The 19622-nt window shown below is 45.6% G+C and overlaps 2 protein-coding genes across 9 annotated transcripts; one reads left to right on the forward strand and one right to left on the reverse strand.

Annotated features, from left to right (window-relative positions):
• The first annotated feature begins 238 nt into the window (after positions 1-238).
• Positions 239-11811, forward strand: TMEM220 (transmembrane protein 220). Of its 8 annotated transcripts, none has more exons than XM_075903417.2 (7): positions 288-449; positions 2087-2116; positions 5383-5470; positions 6060-6120; positions 7501-7645; positions 9888-9947; positions 11633-11811. In XM_075903417.2, the coding sequence occupies exons 2-7, from the start codon at positions 2091-2093 to the stop codon at positions 11763-11765; spliced, it is 513 nt and encodes a 170-aa protein (XP_075759532.1). In that variant the 5' UTR covers positions 288-449; positions 2087-2090; the 3' UTR covers positions 11766-11811. The 8 variants fall into 8 exon arrangements, with proteins under 8 accessions (XP_075759538.1, XP_075759533.1, XP_075759532.1 ...); XM_075903419.2 differs by having other exon boundaries at positions 7522-7645; XM_075903420.2 differs by having other exon boundaries at positions 289-449; positions 5410-5470.
• A 1783-nt stretch (positions 11812-13594) lies between these two features.
• Positions 13595-19527, reverse strand: ADPRM (ADP-ribose/CDP-alcohol diphosphatase, manganese dependent). The gene is made up of 3 exons (XM_006131407.5): positions 18954-19527; positions 15969-16085; positions 13595-14231 (listed from the first exon to the last, which is right to left on the reverse strand). Exons 1-3 carry the CDS (start codon positions 19525-19527, stop codon positions 13936-13938), a joined length of 987 nt encoding a protein of 328 aa, XP_006131469.3. The 3' UTR covers positions 13595-13935.
• Positions 19528-19622: the final 95 nt, after the last annotated feature.

The raw sequence follows: 19622 nt of genomic DNA on the forward strand, positions 1-19622 counted from the left end.
GGAGAGCAGTCAGCTCCGGGGACCCTGCACGTGACCACGGAGGTGAACCGGGGACGTGGCTACACTCGCACCCCGCTGGCCCACCAGGGTCTCCGGGCTGCTCCCACCCAGCAGGCTGCAGCCGTGACCCCGAGCCACTAGGGGGCGAGCCAGCTCCGCACGGAGCCCTCGGCCCGCCAGGAGGGTCTGAGCCCCGCAGTGCGCCCAGCGCGGTCACAAGGGGAGCGCGTCCCAGGACTCGGCCAGCCGCAGGCCCCGCCCCTTGCGCTCCCGAGCCCCGCGGCGACTTCCGCTTCCGAGGCGGGCCCGCCCAGGGGAGGAGCCTCCTGGGGCGGGGCGGGGCGCGGGCGGCCTGTACCATGGCGGGGAGCGGCCCCGGCTCGGGCCGCCTCTGGAGACTCTGCAACCTCCTCATGGCCGCCTTCTTCGCGCTGGCGGCTGCCGTGCAGGTCGGGCCGCGCCTGAGGGGCGGGGCCAGTCGGGCAGGGGAGAAAGGGGCGGGGTCAGGCTGGGGGCGGGATGAATGGGGCGGGGTCAGGCTGGCAGGGGGCGGGGTCAGGCTGGCGAGGAAGGGGCTGGGGAGGGGCGGGGTCAGGCTGGGGGCGGGATGAATGGGGCGGGGTCAGGCTGGCAGGGGGCGGGGTCAGGCTGGCGAGGAAGGGGCTGGGGAGGGGCGGGGTCAGGCTGGGGGCGGGATGAATGGGGGAGGGGTCAGGCAGGCAGGGGGCGGGGTCAGTCTGGCGAGGAAGGGGCTGGGGAGGGGCGGGATGAGGCTGGGGGCGGGATGAATGGGGCGGGGTCAGGCTGGCAGGGGGAAAGGGGCTGGGGAGGGGCGGGGTCAGGCTGGGGGCGGGATGAATGGGGGCGGGGCAGGCAGGCAGGGGGAGGGATGAATCTGGGCGGGGCCAGTCGGGCAGTGGGGCGGGGGAGAAGGCCCTAGGGAGGGTGAATGGGGCAATGTCATTCAGGCTGGGAGACAAATAAAGGGGTGTGGGGTCAGTGGTGCTGGAACAGGGGAGAATGGAGTGGGGACAGTCAGGCTGTGGGTGAATGGGGGAGAGGCTGGGGGAGGAGGCTGAAAGTTGCATTTTCATGAAAAGATCACACTCCAGTACTTGTATTGGGTGAATTTAAATAGTGTTTCTTTTTTTTTCTTATTTACAGTGCAGAAATTTAAAAAATAAAGAGAAAGTTATCACTGTACACTTTGTATTCTGTTTTAATTTATACATTTCAAAATGTAGAAATCATCCAAAATATTTTGTAATGTGAGGCCTGATGTCTCCCAGTCATAGCATTTGATGTGGAAATGCGAATATCAAAGGCAGGGGAAATTGCATTTGTAGTGTGTTAACCAGTTAATATCCTTATTCAAAACCAAATTCAGCTGTTTCCCTTTGTAATCAGTTTTTGAAATTCCTTTGCAGAATGATGGTGACTTTTAAATTCATTGTTGAAAGTCCAGGGAGGTTAAAATGTTCCCCTACAGGTTTATGTGTGTTAACATTCCTGACGTCTGATTTGTGTCCATTTATCCTTTGTCACAGAAACTGTCCTGTTTGGCTAATTTACACGGCAGAGGGGCAACCTCATTCACCAGGTCAACCTGGGAACAGAGGCCAAGTGTCTTTATTCACAAGCTAGTACTGAACCCAAAGTACAGTCTTATTTGACTGAGTCCAAAGGCTAGCTGGCTTGGATTGGCAGTTTTGTCCTAATGTAAACATTGAAAGCTGTCCCCCCTTCTTGTACTTTGGTGTTATCCAGAAGACACTGTTGTAAACAATTTTGTTTAACTTAGTGCCTGGGAAAATGTGCTTCCTGCACAACAAAATTTTGATCTCTGGTTCTCTACATATGCATCCAGATGACAACAGCAGCAGGGTACCTATGTACACATGCTGGCTTTAACCAGCTCTCCCTTTCCAAAATAAGAGAAATCTGAGCCATCAGAATCCTTTTAAATAGAATACTTTTCATTCTTGCCCCAGCTGAGAGGACAAATGTAGATTTGAGATTCTTGATGCTAGATGAATGCCCCAAAGATCTTGTCTGAGTGCTCATTCTGACCTCTTTGTCATTGCAGATAAATGATCCTGATGCAGGACTGTGGACAGTGAGTATGACTTCAGCCTTTCCTAGCTGATGAAGAATCTGGAGTATTTTATGGGAGAGACTCTTAAATTCACTCCTTTGCTGCGCGTCTGCCCCCTTTTCTGTCACAGCCCTCTTGTGAAAGGTTTGCAGTGGCGTTTCTAGCTTCAGCCTGACCTGTGGCGCACAAGATCACAATATGAGTATGACTTCAAACTATCTGAATTGGTTCTGTAATTCTGCCTGGAGCAGGTAAAACTTGAAGCCTGCTTTAGATGAGCTTTACCACCTCCACATCCTGGATAATAGTCAACTTTTTAAAGTTACATCATTTGGAAACATAATCTTCTCTCTGAAGTGTGGGGGAAGCGGTGGATAGGTTATCAAGTGTGATTACCTGTACTGCAATTCCAGAGACTTTTATTCCATGTTACTGGGCCTCATGTACTACCATCTTTGTCTAGGGCATGGGCAGGCTGAATGTGGCCTGATAAACTACCAGATGCACCTCATTGCCATTGTCCCATGGCCCAGCAGCAGTCTCAGACAGGCTCCATGCCTTCCACATCCCACACGCTGCTCAAAGTAGCCTGTTGTTGGGGCCATGTGCTCTGCACACCATGAGTCCCTGGGAGAGCTTCACATGCTGCTCCCAGCACAATCTACTGCTTCCAGCTACACATGCTGCTCCCAGCACAATCTCGCCGTTCCCATTGGCCAGTTTCTGGGTAACAGGAGCTATCTAGGCCTGCAAGCAGCATGCTATGTCTGCTCCTCCTCTCCCGCACAGGGACTCTCAGTGCACAGAGCATGTGGCCCCTGCAGATGTCCACTATGAACAACACAGGGACGTGGAGGGTAGGGAGCCTGCCTGGAGATCATAGAACACTAGAACTGGAAGAGACCTCGAGAGGTCATTGAGTCCAGTCCCCCACCCTCACGGCAGAACCCAGCACTGTCTAATCCATCCCTGATAGAGGTCTATCTAACCTGCTCTTAAATATCTCCAGAGATGGAGATTCCACAACCTCCCTATACAATTTATTCTATTGTTTAACCACCCTGACAGTTAGAAAGCTTTTCCTAATGTCCGATCTAAACCTCCCTTGCTTCTTGTCCTATCCTCAGAGGCCAGGAAGAACAATTTTTGTCTCTCCTCCTTATAACAATCTTTTAGGTACTTGAAGACTGCTATCATGTCCCCTCTCAGTCTTCTCTTTTCTAAACTAAAGCCCAATTCTTTCAGTCTTCCCTCATAGGTCATGTTCTCTAGACCATTAATCATTCTTGTTGCTCTTCTGTGGACCTTCTCCAGTCTCACCACACCTTTCTTGAAATGTGGTGTCCAGAACTGGACACAGTACTCCAACTGAGGCCTAATCAGCGCAGAGTAGAGCAGAAGAATAACTTATTGTGTCTTGTTCACAACACTCCTGTTAATGCATCCCAGAATCATGTTTGCCTTTTTTTGCAACAGTGTCACACTGTTGACTCATATTTAGCTTGTGGTCCACTATGACCCCTCGATCCCTTCCTGCAGTACTCCTTCCTAGACAGTCGTTTCCCATTCTATATGTGTGAATCTGATAGTTCCTTCCTAAGTGGAATACTTGGCATTTGTCCTTATTATACTTCCTGTTTACCTCAGACTATTTCTCCAGTTTGTCGAGATCATTTTGAATTATGACCCTATCCTCTAAAGCAGTTGCAACCCCTCCCAACTTGGTATCATCTGCAAACTTAATAAGCATACTCTATCATCATCATCATCATCATCTTTCATGCCCACTGGCGTATAGGGCAGCAACAGAAGGAAATCTTTGTTGCTATTTTCATAACAAAAGCTTTTTCTAGATCAGGGTTGTTAGCCCTGAGCCAAACCCCTAACCCTGGAGGACAAGCGTACTCTATGCCAATATCTAAATCATTGATGAAAATATTGAATGGTACTAGCCCCACAACAGACCCCTACAGAACCCCACTTGTTATGCCCTTCCAGCAGGATTATGAACTGTTAATAACTGCCCTCTGAGAATGGTTATCCAGCCAGTTATGCACGCACTTTATAGTAGCCCCATCTAAGTTGTATTTGCCTAGTTTATTGACAAGAACGTCATGTGAGACTGTATCAAATGCCTTTACTAAAGTCTAGGTATACCACATCCACCACTTTTCCCTTATCCACAAGACTCCTACCAAAGAAATCTATCAGATTGGTTAGACATGATTTGAGACTCTCAGCACTTTGGTCTTCTATGTCCATCTCCACCTCAATCCAAAAGTGTACATTTTTAACATATACGGCAACACCTCCTCCCAGTTTACCCTGCCTATCCTTTCTGAGTAAGCTGTACCCTGAGTAAGCTGTTGCAATTGTGTGTATTATCCCACCAAGCGTCTGATAACAACTATGTCATAGTTGTGTTTATTTATTAGGACTTCAAGTTGTTCCTGCTTATTACCCATACTTCTTGCATTTGTATATAGGCATCTAAGCTACTGATTTGATTTTGCCTCCCAGTTCTGCCAGTCCCTCCTTTTTCTCTGCTGTTATAGCCCATGATCCCTCCCATTTCTGACTCAACTCCCAGGTCTCCATATTTTTCACTTAACAGATCCTACTGGGCTGCTGATTGGGAGTCATCTAGATAAGCACCTCCTGGCCAGAGCCTGCATCTGGCACCCCAGGTCCTTCTTCTCTTGCACCTCTGCCTCAAGTTGTAACCCAGTCCTTCAGCACTCATCCCCCTTCTCAGACTCTGCACCCCAGTCCCCTCCCCTAGGTCACAACTTAAACCCCTGCATCTCCACCTCAGGCCACAACCCCCACCCTGTAGACCCTCCAACAGCCCTCTTCCAGGTCAGAATCCTCTCCTGCACCTGTACCCCCTTCTGTATCCAGTCCCCTCCTTCATCCAAACTCCTTCCCAAACCCCACACCATCTCCCGCACCTCAGTTCCTTACCCCAAGCTCCCTTCTGCACCCAACCTCCATCCCAGACCTGCACTTCCTCCATTAATATCATGGAAGAGTGTGGCCCTGGACCACTTATCAACTTCTTGAAGTGCCCCTCCATCAAAAATGATTTCGTACCGCTGGTCTAGGACAAGCACCAACTCTCTCTTCTACTCCTTCTCTTGGGCTCACACCTCCTGATCAGAGAAGTTCTAGGCTCTGCATCAATTCTCTCTATTGTAATTGTTCCAGATCACCTGCTCTTCTGCATTGTGTAAATGATCTGGATGGGATGTGGCTGCTTCTCTGTGCTCTGCCTTCTCATTCTACAGGCTGGATTTGCTATATCTCTCTAACAGATGGTCTACGTTGTACCTGCTGTCCTTACGCTGCTTGTTGGCCTTACCCCGTCAATTACAGGTATGATACTGACATTCTAAACTGTCAGAGCTTCACTACAAAGAAATTAGTTTTCATTTTTTGTCATGGTAGGATGCAAATCCAGGGCTATGTGGAAATGTGTTCAGCTGTCCAGCACTGCAGGTAGTGAGGGATCCATTCCAAGCAGTAATAACTGCTTTTCTGCTGTAGGCGGATGTCCTGGAAATGAATTTTAGTCCATTGTCTCGAAATTAATTCTCCACCCAGAAACATCCTTGTTACTGCACCCAAACTGCCACAGTCTGGGTCTCATACAGAATGATCATTTATTGGGCTGACCAGGAGACTGCCAGTTGGAAACTTCCATGGTCTAAGGCGCTGCCATTCGTATTGGCAAGTCACTGAACTTCTTTCTGTTTCCTTGTCTGTAAAATTGTGATGATTCTTACCTGTCTCCAAGAAGGGCTATGTGTGAATGTTTGTACAATGTTCTGAAGAGATAAAAGCATTAACTACCCACTGTGATTTACCAAACAAGTGCACATATAGCAGGGTAGTATTCTTATAATATGGCTTGGTAAGGAGTTCTAGAATTGTATAGTCAACGCGGAATATTATTTTCTGGCAGAGACTGATGAGGCTGTATCTACAAGGACCCTCTCAGGCCAAATTTGGCCCAGAAAATAAAAGTAAGATTTATACAACTGAAGCTCAATATAAGTGTTTCCTGTTTTTTTTATCTCATTGGAAAGAATTTTGAAAAATTATTTTCTGTATGCTAAATAACCATGTACGTTGAATGAGTTTTATTGCGGATTAAGGAAAATACAGACAAACAACAAAGTAAAGTCTCCATGAAAGAGCACAATGTCTCTTCTATAACATGTTGCATCTGCCTCCCAAAATGATGCCTGTATTAAATACAAGTGTAACAGTCCCACCTTGTAAAGAAACCTGGCTCTGTAGCATTTGCAACCTCAACATCGGAGCATTTTGCTAGTGCATGAGAGCCTGCAAGAGAAACTGAAAGTCTATTTTCAATGCCCAAATTGAGATAAATGCTGAAAGTAAAGAAATAAGAATGTTGGAAAGGAAAATACCTTTTCCACATTCCTTTGGTTTAGAAAGCCTAACGTTTATTTTCAGCATACTTGCATATTTTAAGGACATTTGTTTTTCCTAATTATGTTTGTCTTGATTGTGCCAAATGAATAAGAAGCATTTCATGTCAGGACTGTGAAAGGCCATGAGCTGCCAGCAGTTCAACAGAGCCATCAGACTTCTATGTAAATCTTTTGCAAAGTTAAAAACACATACAACATAGGTCTCTTGTATACTGGAAGACTGCAATGGTCAGCTCTTGCCTGGAGCTCTCCATCCATTGGAAGGTTCTGCCCCCGAAGAGACTTTGTTTGTTAAGCCTTCCGGTTTTCTACTTCCTGACTTGTCATTATGGAGGTCAGTCAGAGCATCATTTGTCATTCACTCACCTCTGCCTCCCTTAGCTCTCCAGCATGGACCAGTAAGCCACAGAAGCCTGTGTATGGGCCCTTTCTAACCTATCCTGGAATATTTTGCCATGCTTGTGGCAAGGTCTCCCCTTGCCCTAGAATTCTGAGGAGCACCCAGATCTCTCTGCCAAGATCCTGAGCGTGGGCAGCGGGTGCGTGGCAGTCATGTTTCTTGCTATGTAGTCTTTCATTTGTAATGCTCCATGTCCTTTTCTGAAGTCACTGAACAGTGGAGCTTGCTTTTGTTTCCTAGGGAGGATCTGTGATAGTCTCCATAGCAGTGGAGCCACCAAGGAGTTAGATTCCTGGGAAAGAGAATCTGAAATCAACCCAGAGCTTGTGTTTGTCAATAGTATTTCTAGACCAGCTTTCCTTCATCATTTCAGACATTTGGATACTTAAAAGAGAAAGTCCTGCTTAGTGTTGCAGCAAACACTCCTGCATCTCTCCTTCCTAGTGCATGTGTATTAGTGGAAGAGTACATTTTCACGCAGCCTCTTTTACAGGCTGGAAGACTTAGCATGTGCTCCATGGAGCATGTTCTTACACATTTAGTAGCTCCGGTCTGTTCTTCCCCAGATAACGTCATCTGGAGGAGCCTGTCGGATCTGCATTCAGCTGCTTGTTTACTTGGGACCATTGCACTGGGGTACTCTTTGTTCACTTATGCAAAAAGTAACATCTTGCATGAAGAGGAAGGAAGGTGAGTAATTAATCTGTTCTGTGCTAACCCTCAAAGCCTGCGCATGAAGCAGAAAGTCCTCTGGCAGCTCAGCTGTCGTGGAGGAAGTCAGGCTAATAAGCAACTCGCCCAAGGCATTGCTAGTCCAGCAATATGTTGGACAAACAGTTGACAAAGGAGCCAGTGAGCACAAGTGGTAAATTGGCAGAATCCCCTATTTTCTTTGCTTGGGTCAGTCACAGATGGGGTTAGGGTCAGTTCTAGGACTCAAAACTCCCCAAATGGGCACTGCGTCCTTTGGAAGTCCCCTGTGTTCTGACTCCAGAGGTAGGAATTGGGTACGTTTCCACTATTGCATTCAAGGCAGATTGATGTAAATAAAGTGATTTAAATAATCCATTTTAATACACTTTTCCATTTGCATTTCAGTTATTTTCTGAAGAAAGGTGTACTCTCATTGGTCAATATAAACATTACAACATGTTGATTTACAACTAAGTAGAACTTTTACACAAGATTTGGTACAACTAAGTAGAACTTTTACACAAGATTTGGTACATCTTTTTGCCATCTCAGTGTACACTATGATTAATATACATCTATGTAAATAATTATAGCTTAATATTTTTCAAATTCTTAATAACCATACCTTTTAGTATGTCAGCAGATGGCAAATTATATATTTCTTATTTATTTAACTTTTTGTTTATGATTTGCCTAACTTCATTAGGATGGTAACTGGAATTTAATTACACACACACGGCAGCATGTAACATTTAAAGATATTAAAACAAACTTTAATATTTTGGAAACTTCCCTTAGCAAAACGTTTCACATTTACAACTAAATTATTTATTCAACAAACAAATTGACCGGTCAGTGAATTAAACAGATTATTTCAGGAAAGTTTTCAAATATGCCTATGTAAAAGTGACAGGATTTTAAATTCCTAATTTCTCTGAAGTGTTTTGAAAATTAGACAGTCTCCTAACTTTCTAGGCTGAATTTCTTGGGCCGTATTTATAAAGCTTGATCTCAAAAGTTAAAGTTGTGGTAAAACATTTTTCTCTATGTAGAAAAGCAGCCATAGACTCATAGATTCAGTGTGTAGATATTGTTTGTTTATATGTTCGAATGAGAATGTTTAGGCTTTAACATATTTTTGTATTCAATTTAGATTTCAATCTAAACTGGTTTATTTTTAATAAGAAAAACTTATAATTTAAATAAAATAGAAAACTTTTTTCCAAAAAAAATCATCAATTGTTATTAGGGATATGAAAGTGTAAACGTGTACACGGTTACATGTAGCCTCCCTCTGTCCCTCCCCACCTCTCAGTACTGCTGCCTCTGTATCAGAGGTAGCAGTGTGGGGGGCAGGCAGGAGCTGGTATGGGTAGAGAACCAGTTTTTAAGCCAACTCCCCACACATACTAGCTCCTGTGGAACCACTCTGATTCAGCTCCCTCCCCTCTGACACAAAGTACAGAGGCAGCAGTGCGGGGCTGGGGGAGATAGGTGGGAGCTGGTACACATGAGGTGCCATTTTTAAGATGGCCCCCCACATGCACTGGCTCCCAGAGAGCCACCTCCTCTTCCTTGCACGTAAATTTAACCACAGAAAATATCAGCGGTTATACATTTACCTAAATAAATGCATTTTAACATCTCTAATTGTTATCCCCTTACTTTTGTTTGGATGTACCTGTTTGTCTGGGCTGGGATGCTGTCCAGCTCCTGGAAACGCTGCTGCCAAACCTGGGGGAAAAGAGGTTGAAAGTGATGGAGGAAAAGTGCCACTAGGCAAAAATTCAGGGAGTCCTTTGAGTAAGCCAGGTGCTTGCTTGTGTACAAAGTAAAAGTGATGCTATCTTATGCTACTGTTTAAATGCACAGTGGGCACCATCATGTGTATCTTATAGGATTATCTGTATTTCTGTAAAAAATGTAGTCCAATGTTCATGGTGTAAGCTTATTCATATTCAGCTATCCTATCGTTTTATTTAGTATTAAAAGGTAGGAGTGTAATGGAAAACAAAAGCAGAAATCTTTGTGGATTGTGTAGGCTGGTTGTGTGTGTATGTGGAATTAGGGGTATGAATTCCATTCTGATTTGTCAGTTCAGATCCTAATTTAATAGTAAATCTAATTCCTCTAAGGGGGATGCATGCACACTTACCGTTTCCTTTTGCAGAGAGTTTGTCCTTGTGTAAGCAAATGCTTGTGCAATTGTACATTGATTTTTTTTTCTTATTTTATATAGGGAGTTGTTTGGGCTGGTGATTATTGCTGTATGGATGCGTCTTTGCCGCAATTCAGCAAAGTAAGTCTTTAATCCATTTGTATACTTATGGTTAATGCTAATAAAAGGGTCTATAAGCTACTGGGCTGGCTGCAGCTAGCTGTTTCCCTATCCGTAGGTGATTCTGGCTTTGTGCTGCCTTGTTGCATATTACTGTCTAAATCCTGCTCAGAAGTGGGCACAGCGCCATGCTCAGAACTTGTTGGGTTTCTGGAAGGACAAGGTCTGATGGTCATTTGCAGTGTAAAGGAAAAGGGAAGAAGGATGAGGTGAGCCCTGTCCACAGGATAACTTCCTGCCCCTGCAGAGTCTGAAGTTGGGGATGTTTCTTCACATCTTCTTTTATCTCATATATATGAATGAAACAGTGTCCCAGTTGATGCAGGCAGTAACTGCAAAAACTTAAGTAGCAAAAGTGTTCCCATTAGAACTCTGTTTACATGTTCTCAGAACTTTCTGAGAAGTGAACTTGAGCTGAAATGTACTGCGGGTTTTTTATTTCCAAGGTGTGTTGTTGGGTTTTTTTCTGTTTAAAAATGATTACATGTTGTCCTGCTGCTGTTGTATGAAGATTTAAAAATGTTCAATATCCTGACCACCAGCTTTTCCACATATGCGATTCAAAAACAGATAAATAATAACAACTCAGTAAGCCTTATGTGACTGTGTGAATGCTTGGATGAGCAGAGATGACTCTCATGAGCAAGACTCTTCAATGCTGGCCCCACTAGCACTGTGAGCTAGGGCTATTCCATTAGGGCTAAAGAGCAAAGATCCAGGGACCTGAAGAGATTCTGTCTTTGGTGAGCAGCATCTTCAATAACAGGCACTGCAAGGAACCATTTTTGTAATAAGCCAAGAGCCAGTATTTAAAGGAAACTGGCAATAGTGATTATCTATCATCTTAATTTGTATAGAAAAGGGTTAAATGTGTGTGTTATTCCATAAGTTTTTCTGGTGAGTTAAAATAAAATCCAGACCCAGCATAAATATGATCTCTAGGTACACCACAAAATCTCAGTGCAGTTCCACAAATCAAGGAAGGCCAGGACCTAGCACAGTAAGGGGGTGCAAAGAGTCTGCTTGCTGTTAAGGAGCACCATCAGATCTCAACTTAAGGACTAAAAAATATCCTTATTTCAAAAAGCACAAAAATACACTTAACTGCCTTTGTTCCTGGTATAGTCACTTCTCCATCAGTAAAGAGGCAGCAATGGAGGTGCAGCCTGAGTTTGCCTCATTTACACCAGGTCACTAAGAATTATACTTTGGTATGTGCCTAATGAAAATAGAACCTGGGGAATGTGCATATGGAAGCTGAAAAGCCCTATTCTCAAACTGCAGATCTGGGAAAATCTGCTGCTTGAATCCCTGGCTGTCTCCCATTTGTCCGTTGGTTGAAATTGCAGCCTTTCTTCCTTCCAGTGCCTGACGCTGCCTGGATTCTTACTGGCTGAATAATGGCCTGCTCTGTTCTCTTGTCCCAATAAAGAGCAGGGTTTGGGGGCAGGCGCAAAAGTTTCAGAGAAGCCACCTGCAGCAGTAGCTGGCAGGGAGATTTTGTGGTATGCTGACTGCAGCTCATTAGCACTGCTTGTTTCCAGGCTCCCCAGTCTGATAATGAGTCTTACCCTGAGCCAAGGCACCGCTGTTGCTAGCTGGGTTTGGTCTGAAATAACACCACCATTGTGTTTTGTTCTTTCTAGAAATCCCATGGGTGGAATGTGTCTGATGGGTGCAGTTACTCTCTCTTTCTTCCCCTTTGTATCCTGGCTGTACATTTATATGAACTCAGAGATGCGATCATCCTGGCCAACTCACTGCAAGACTGTGATTTAACCAGGCAGGACCAAACACACACAATAAATATTCTATTTTCAAGCTATTTGTCTTTGGATTTTGGTTCTTAGTTGACAACTGGTGTTGGATTGGCAGAAACTGCAGCTATGAACCAAGAACATCACCCTGCCCCTATTTCCTGTATTTTCCTGCCCTGCCACCAGCCTGTTTCAAGTCCGTTCCCAAGTCTCTATTGCCCCCTTGCCCACCCACTTGCATGTACACCTCTGCACCTACCCTCAGCATTTGTAGCCCTTCCTGTTCCCCCCCCCAATGCACTGCACTCCCCCATGATATTGAAGTTCCTCCCCTTCCCAGTGCAGCTGGAGGAGTCAGTATACCTATGCACCAGTGATTGTGTCTCCCCATACCTCCCTATTGGCACGCTTCTCCCCTGCCCACAGCCTAGCAGGGACCAGTAGTTGGCCTTTGCCTGCTCTTCCACTTCCCAGTCTCTCTTCCCTCTAGTGTTTCTTCCCTGCCCCTCCAGAACATGGCAAAGGAGACCATAGGTGGGACTTGCTCTCACCCTGTGGCCACCCCTCAGCCAACACATCTGTCTCTCCCTGTGGTTATCCTGTTGACCACTGGTCTAGACTCTATTGCTGCTGTGGCCACTGACCCCTCGGTTTGGGGAGCCCCCTCTGCCAGGGGAAGGAAAGGTAAGCACTCCGCCTGGGGAAACATGCAGGTATTTTATTATGGTGATGATTCCTAGCTTTCTCATTTCTGTATAGCTCCCCTTTTTGAAGTTAGATGTCGCTGTGGTGGGTTGTTTCAGTATATTCCCCCACAAGGATGTTGCATTTCATTACATTGTGGTTGCGATTATATTCATGTCTTGGAGCAGCTCATTACTCCATTTAGGACTTACTGTAGATTCCTCCTTCCCTGATGGTGTGACTCAGGATTTCCTTGGGGAAATTCTTGTGGGCATGGTTGCTCCTCAGCCCAGCTAGCCCCTCCTGTAGCTCTCCCACCCACTTCCTGAGACATTCCACCAGCAGGCATCTTTCACATTGGATGGTTGCCCCAGCCTGATTTTCTGAGTGGGAAATGCAGACATAATCTCTGCAATGGGCTTACCTTGCAGCAAGGGAGGTTTAGGTTGGACATTAGGAAAACCTTCCTTCCTGTCAGGGTGGTTAAACACTGAAATAAATTGCCCAGGGGGGTTGTAGAATCTCCATCACTGGAGATACGTAAGAGCCTGTTACAATTACATCTATCAGGGATGATCTAGGCCAGTGGTTCCCAAACTTTCTGGCATCACGCCCCCTTTTTGATTTCTGAAAAACCCTCACGTCCCCCCCTCATCCCCATAGCAGCAAAACTCGAGCAAAGGAAAAAAGAAATGAATGGGGCAGCAAAACTTGATGGGGAATGGGGGGAGGTTGGGTCGCCTCACGCCCCCCCCTGGAATTTCTGCATGCCCCCCCAGTTTGTGAACCCATTATCTAGATGGTGCTTGGTCCTGCCATGAGGGCAGAGGACTGGATTGGTAGAAGCATCCATGGTCAGGTTGTCGGGATACAGACACAGGTGGAGGAGACAAGTGTTGGTACTGGCAGCACTTCCTAATCATAGTAGCAATATTTGGACTCCTTACACACTCCCCCGATTGCAGTCCAGTGGTTCCTTAGCCTCTGGCTTTTAAGGCCTTCTCTCCTTGGTCAACCCTACCCCTCATTAACCATACAAAAGGAGGTGATCATAAGGCTGATCAAAGACAATCATGGGAACAAAGGCTCCACCAGTCCCCAGACACACAATCCCAACTGAAACAGTAACTGAAATAACCTGAAAAAGAAAAACACAAGCAGGCAAGCTAGTGTTTTGCTAGTATTATTACATATCTTTTAATGTCATTTGAGCCACAATAAATAACCAATTGTTCATTCTTAACTGTTTCAAGCAGAAGTTGTCCAACTCAAGTTGCATTTATTTCAGGTAGACTTGTTGGCAATCCCTTCTCTGCCCTACAGCAGGAAGCTAGATCTTGTTTCTTGCTTCTTGCAGAAGCTTTTAAGACACCAGCTCTGAAGGAAAAGGTGGGCAGTTGAGTCTCTATCAGACTTCAGCCTGTAAGTGTCATTGTGCAAACTTTCTATAAAAGAAGCTAATTTCTAGAGCACTGTTTGTATCACACACAATTATATTCACTACTGTCCTACTGTTTTGTGTAATACATTATTTTGTCTGGAATTCTACCTCTTCCCGTTAGTACCAGTTTATCATTATAGACATATATTGTTCCAAAGGCATGGCTCGCTGGTGGGGTTTCAATAATCCCTTCCAGAGTAAGATGATGAACTCCATGAGAATCTAAATAATAACCACCATCATGAAGGTGCCCTGCGAGAAAGCATACCACACACTTATGAGAATGGATGATGGAAAGGGCATCTTTATAATTCCAAGCAAGGCAAGTACTCTCTGTAGAACCTGGATGAATGGGAATATGACCTGCAGTTGGAAAAAAAAATAATGGTAAGAGAAATCACTAGTGACAACCATAGTTCAGAGTGTTTTATATCATCTCTTCATTTGGAAATTGATTCTGGAACCTTAGGGGCTTGGGATGTAGTGAAACCCCAGGAATTTCTCTTTAAGTTTCGGGGTTTGCACATAAGTTGTCCAGCCCTATGGAATGACAAGAATGCAGTCTCAGGTATTTTTAAGGTATCTGGATACTGAATCCCAGCTGAGTTATGCTCACTGACATTCACAAGATCACTGCCTTGGGTCATCAAATCTAAAGTTGTGCACTGAGGCTATTTCTACACTACAAATTACACTGGGGTAACTTACACTGATCACAGCTGTGAATTATTCACACCTCTGAGTAACATGAATTATACTGCCATAACACCAGTGTAGACAGCACTGTCGGCAGGAGAGCTTCTCACACTAACATAGCTACGGCTTCTGACTGGTCAGGAGCTTTTAAGCTGTAAAGCATCTTCACGGCCGTAAAGCTGCAGTGTAGATGTAGCCCAAACAACATAATGCCAGTCCCCAGAGGGGCCTACAGCACTCAGTGCTGGAAAAACGTTCTGATTTACATCTCTTTTCACAATTCTCATGTAGTGTAAAAGAATCTCATCGCCCTTTACTAGGTGCAGTCATGCTGTTCCAAGCTGTAAAGCGGTTGCTAGTGTCAGGGTAGGAGTCCAGTTATGAACGGTCCTCACTGAGTGCACCTGTTCTTGCTGTGCAGCCAGCTTGGTTGAACATAAGAACAGCCATGCAGCATCAGACCAAAGATCCTTCTAGCCCAGTGTCCTGTCTTCCAACAGTGGCCAGTTCCCGGTGCCCCAGAGGGAGTGAACAGAACAGGAAATCATCAAGCGATCTGTCTCCTGTCATCCATTTCCAGCCCTGACAAACAGACTACCATTCCTACCCATTCTGGCTAATACCCACTATGCTGGTCTGGTTGCCATGTCCTTGCTCTGTCTGTGTAGTTGGCTTGGCACACAGCTCAGTTCCATGGTTCTTTTGAGGTGCCAACTAAAGCCCAGGGAGAGGAAGAGATCTCCCACTGAGGCTACAGCTGTTCCATAGCACCTTTCATTGCCCTGGGCATTTGGCTCCCAAGAATAACATCCCTGCCACTTGGATCAAGGAGTTCCAGGATCCAGATACCCTATAATACAAGAGTTTTCCTTTCCCAAATCTCCAACAGTCCTCCTCCCCCCGCAAATGCCAGCATCACTGCTCCCCTAACAAAGCAATTTCCATACCCTGTGGTAGCCTACTGCCACTGAGTTAGAATGCTCTCAAATCTGCAGGCCCCTTTCTTGCCCTTGTCCAGCACCATCCCCTCCTGTTGTGTGAAGGGTAGTGTTTGTGTAAGTTGTGCGCTTGTGCAGCCACTCAGGAGAAATTCGAATGCCACCAACCAGGTTAGCAGAGTGCCCACAGCTAGTTTTTTTGGTTTCTACTGGTGATACACATTCACACATGCCTCGGTTCTCAAAATTTATTCTATACATGGAAAAAATCTGCACATGGGTGGAAAAGATTAAAGGGAACATTGGTGAGGGGAAACCTGAATGACATATAAGATATCAGTAGGAAATCTTATGAGTGAGGAAAATGTGAATACCATTCTGGAGTACATGCAGCATCCCATCAGTCTATCACTGGTTTATTCCTTCACAGATGTTACAATTCACATACACCAAAAAGCAGACCTACCTACAACCACAACTTTCTCTTGATTTGTGTCACAGAATGTAAGAACCTCATCAAACCAATCCAGCTGTGTTTGGCTAAATCCTCCATTGAACTCTACAAACTGTGGCTCAGCAAGTCCTGAAATAAAGAAAGGGGGTCAAGCACACACACCAAATAGCTGCTTCCAACCTACATTGGTTTTCTCTGCACATCTGAACTTAGGATAAACAGTGTCTTTTCTCCTGACAAGCTCTTATGTATCTTATGCCTCCAAAAATTCAGAGCCTTCCTGAATGAATGCAGGAAAGTGATTTTGCTTTGACAATGCCACACATGAGGGATTCCCGTTCTTGCATCAAAACTACCTAGCAGCACAGAGGTCGGAACTTTGAGTGGCTTTGAGTTGGCAGTTGGACATGAGTCCTGACGTGTGCTGAATTCCAGTCTGGTATCCTCAACAAGACAGAAGCAAGGGATCCTCTAAAATGCAAAGGAAACAAAAGCATGAGTGTGAATTTTTCAAAAAACAATGGACATCTCCTTGATCAAAATAACTGTAAGGTATGACAGCAAGGCATCCCTTAGAACATTTGCTAAACTAGGGAAGATAAGGGTGAGTCTGGTGTGATACACTCAAAGCAGCAGCATTAGTGGTCAGTAATTTGCCCACCTTTAAAGATGCATTACACAAAAGTTCAGATGCACCATGTTATGGATATGTGTGCACACCATAACTGTATCAACTAGCATACCTTAGAAATGCAATTATGATGCAGATGGTGCCTCCATTCCTAGTTCTTGAATTACAGACCTTATGAAACTGACTTATTGTCAGAGAAGTTAATTGTGAATAAGGCATCCAGAGATGAGTTATACATCAGTTGAGGTGACTGCACCAGCATCTCCTACAAATTTGGTAAACAGAGTCCATACAACACTTATTTTGAGAACATGGGAATAGGTAGGTATTACTGTACTCTGGGGGAGAGATGTTGTCATGGAATAAGTCACTAAATCCTTTGGTTATGTCTACACTATAGTGGCTCAGTTACAGTGCTGCACCTATGCTGCTGTAATGCTGCAGTGACAATTCTCCAACACTAGATAATCCGCCTTTCTGCAGTGGAAGAATTTTCAACTTTCTGAGCAACGTAGAAATTAATTAATTTTCAAGAGTAGTCTAAGGCCTTGTCAACACCAAGGGTACATCTACACCGCAACATTACTTTGAAATAACTAGCGTTATTTCAAAATAATGTCAAGTTGGAGGACTTCTTACTCCGATTCCGGTAACTCTCCTTGTACGAGGAGTAAGGTAAATTGGAGGAAGAGTGCTCTATTTCGAAGTAAGTGTTGTGTAGGTGCTCCCAATTTCAAAATAAGCCATGCAATTGATATAGCTCAATTTGCGTAGCTTATTTCGAGTTAAGCCCTGCTGTGTAAATGCAACCCAAGTCTGCTGCTCTCTAAGGCTATGTCTAGACTGCAGAGCTTTTCCGGGATACCAGAAGTATCCCGGAAAAGCTCTGCCGTATCCAAGGAACATGTCCGCTTTTCCAAAAAAAAGTCAGAAAAACGGACACGATTTTTCAGCAGCCCTGTAAACCTCATTTCATGAAGAAGAAGGGATGTTCCAAAAGAGGTGTTTTTTTCCAAAATTTGGTCCTGTGTAGATGGGCCAAATTTTGGAAAAGCCTCTTTCAAAAGTAAATCAGAAAAAGATACACAATTTGCATATCGCAAATTTTCTTTTTCTGATTTTTCTTTGTAGTATAGACATAGCCTGAGACTGCTGTTTAAGTTGGCACATTAGAGAAATGTCCCTCTTCCAGTGCCCAATAGATGAGCCCACTTCAAGGAAATTCAACTTATTTGGAGGTGCTGGAACAGACATCAATGAGCTAGACCTTTGGGGAAAGTGCAAGGGCGCCAGAATGTTAGTGGCCTACAGTGCTAAGGTATCTGGTCTTGGGAAAAGGTGTGTCTGTCTCTGACTGACTAAAAAAAGGTCAGGGTACAGTTGCTTCAATGTCTGGCTTGTAGGAAACCTCAGAACAGGTAACATTTCAGTACTGAGATCTAGCTGGCAGATAGCTCCTGAGCTCTGTCTGACTTAGGTCCTGTAAGCAGGCCCATCTCTACTACTCCCCACCAAAAAGTTCCCTGGAACAGACTGGCCTACAGTTGAAGAAGCAGGGCTAACCAAGCCGATGGAGCCACAAAGCCCAGTCCTGGATTGCTAAATTCACCAGTGAACTGTGCTCCCAAAGCTCTATTTGAATGTAGATTTGTAAACTATACACATCTATATTATTTCATTCTACCTTGGAAGGCAGCACCTCTAAAGTATATAAATGGGGTAATTCCAAAAACATTACATTAGGCTTGCAGTCTCTGCACTGGCCTAGAAAGTTTCATAGTGTAACCAAACAAGGCATTAAGGTGGAGCATAATAATTCCACCTTCACACTTATCAAGGTGTGCCCCCAAAACCCCTTTGTGGCCTTGTATGTTAATGCTGATGACCCCCTGAGAGTAACTGATGGAGAAGCCCCACAGAAGACTTTGCCATCAGGGAAAATATTGTGGAGGTGCCTAAAATAAGATTGTTTTAAGGAGCACCAGAACATTCTTAAAGGGAAAAAATCTGGTATACAGTTTGAGAGAGGCTCTTTTCTATTTAATAAAAACCTAGCTGAGAAAGATGGCACAGAACTTGAAGCAAGTATTTCTGCCTAATGTCCAGTGCACAGGACAAAATAATCTAAGAGCTAAAAAAGTTCTAACTTTCTTTACACTAAAAAATTGAGGTCCCAGAGTGGAAATTATGGGGAAAGAATGTATTTCACCCTGTTGTCTGTATGATCAAGATCAATGATGCTCACACTGATTTACTATCTAGTTACATATCTTACATTAATTATAAGTCTTCTGGCTATGAAGAGCAATACTATGGAAAGAAGAAGTTTGGGAATGCATGTTAGCCATTCCAAGGCAGTGCAATACCTATGGGACTATTCAGATTCTCGTTGGGGTTTTTCTCCTTCAGCAGCTTCAAAGAATCCTGGTATTTCTGGGTGGACTTGTCCCTCCCAAGCGTACTTAAGTCGTAAGAATCCAGCAGAACGAAGCGCAGCTGCGGGGCCGGGCTGAAGTGATACGCGTAGTACTGCTCCGGGCCCTGGCCCGTGGCGGCGGCGCCCAGGGCCTGGCTGTTGAGCCGCGAGCGCGCCAGGTAGTCCCGGGGGAAGTTGTACAGCTCGTGGTTGCCCCAGGCGTGGTGCACGGGCGCGCGGAGCCGCCCCAGCTCGCGCAGGACGCGGCGCAGGGCGCGCTCCGAGGCGCGGTGCTGCGCGTTGCGGCCGTCGATGAGGTCGCCGAGCTGCAGCACGAAGTCGAGGCGGCCGCGCTCCGCGTTCCAGGCGCGCACGGCGCTGCGCAGCAGGCCCAGGCCCTGGCGGTAGTAGCGCCGCCGCGCCCCGCCGAAGTCCGAGCCGTCCTCGAGGTCCGCGTACTGAACGTCCGCGATCACCCCGAAGGCGCAGCGCGGCGCGGGGCTCCCGGCCCCCGCCGCCTGCATGGCCCGGGCCGGGAAACCCCGCGGGGAGGGGCGGCCCTGGGGTTGTCACGGTAACCGAAGGCTCCGCGCTGGGACTTCACCGGCTCTGGCGTGAC

Source organism: Pelodiscus sinensis, chromosome 20 (assembly GCF_052426305.1).
Source record: "Pelodiscus sinensis isolate ZL-2025 chromosome 20, ASM5242630v1, whole genome shotgun sequence".
Classification (NCBI taxonomy): Eukaryota; Metazoa; Chordata; order Testudines; family Trionychidae; genus Pelodiscus; species Pelodiscus sinensis.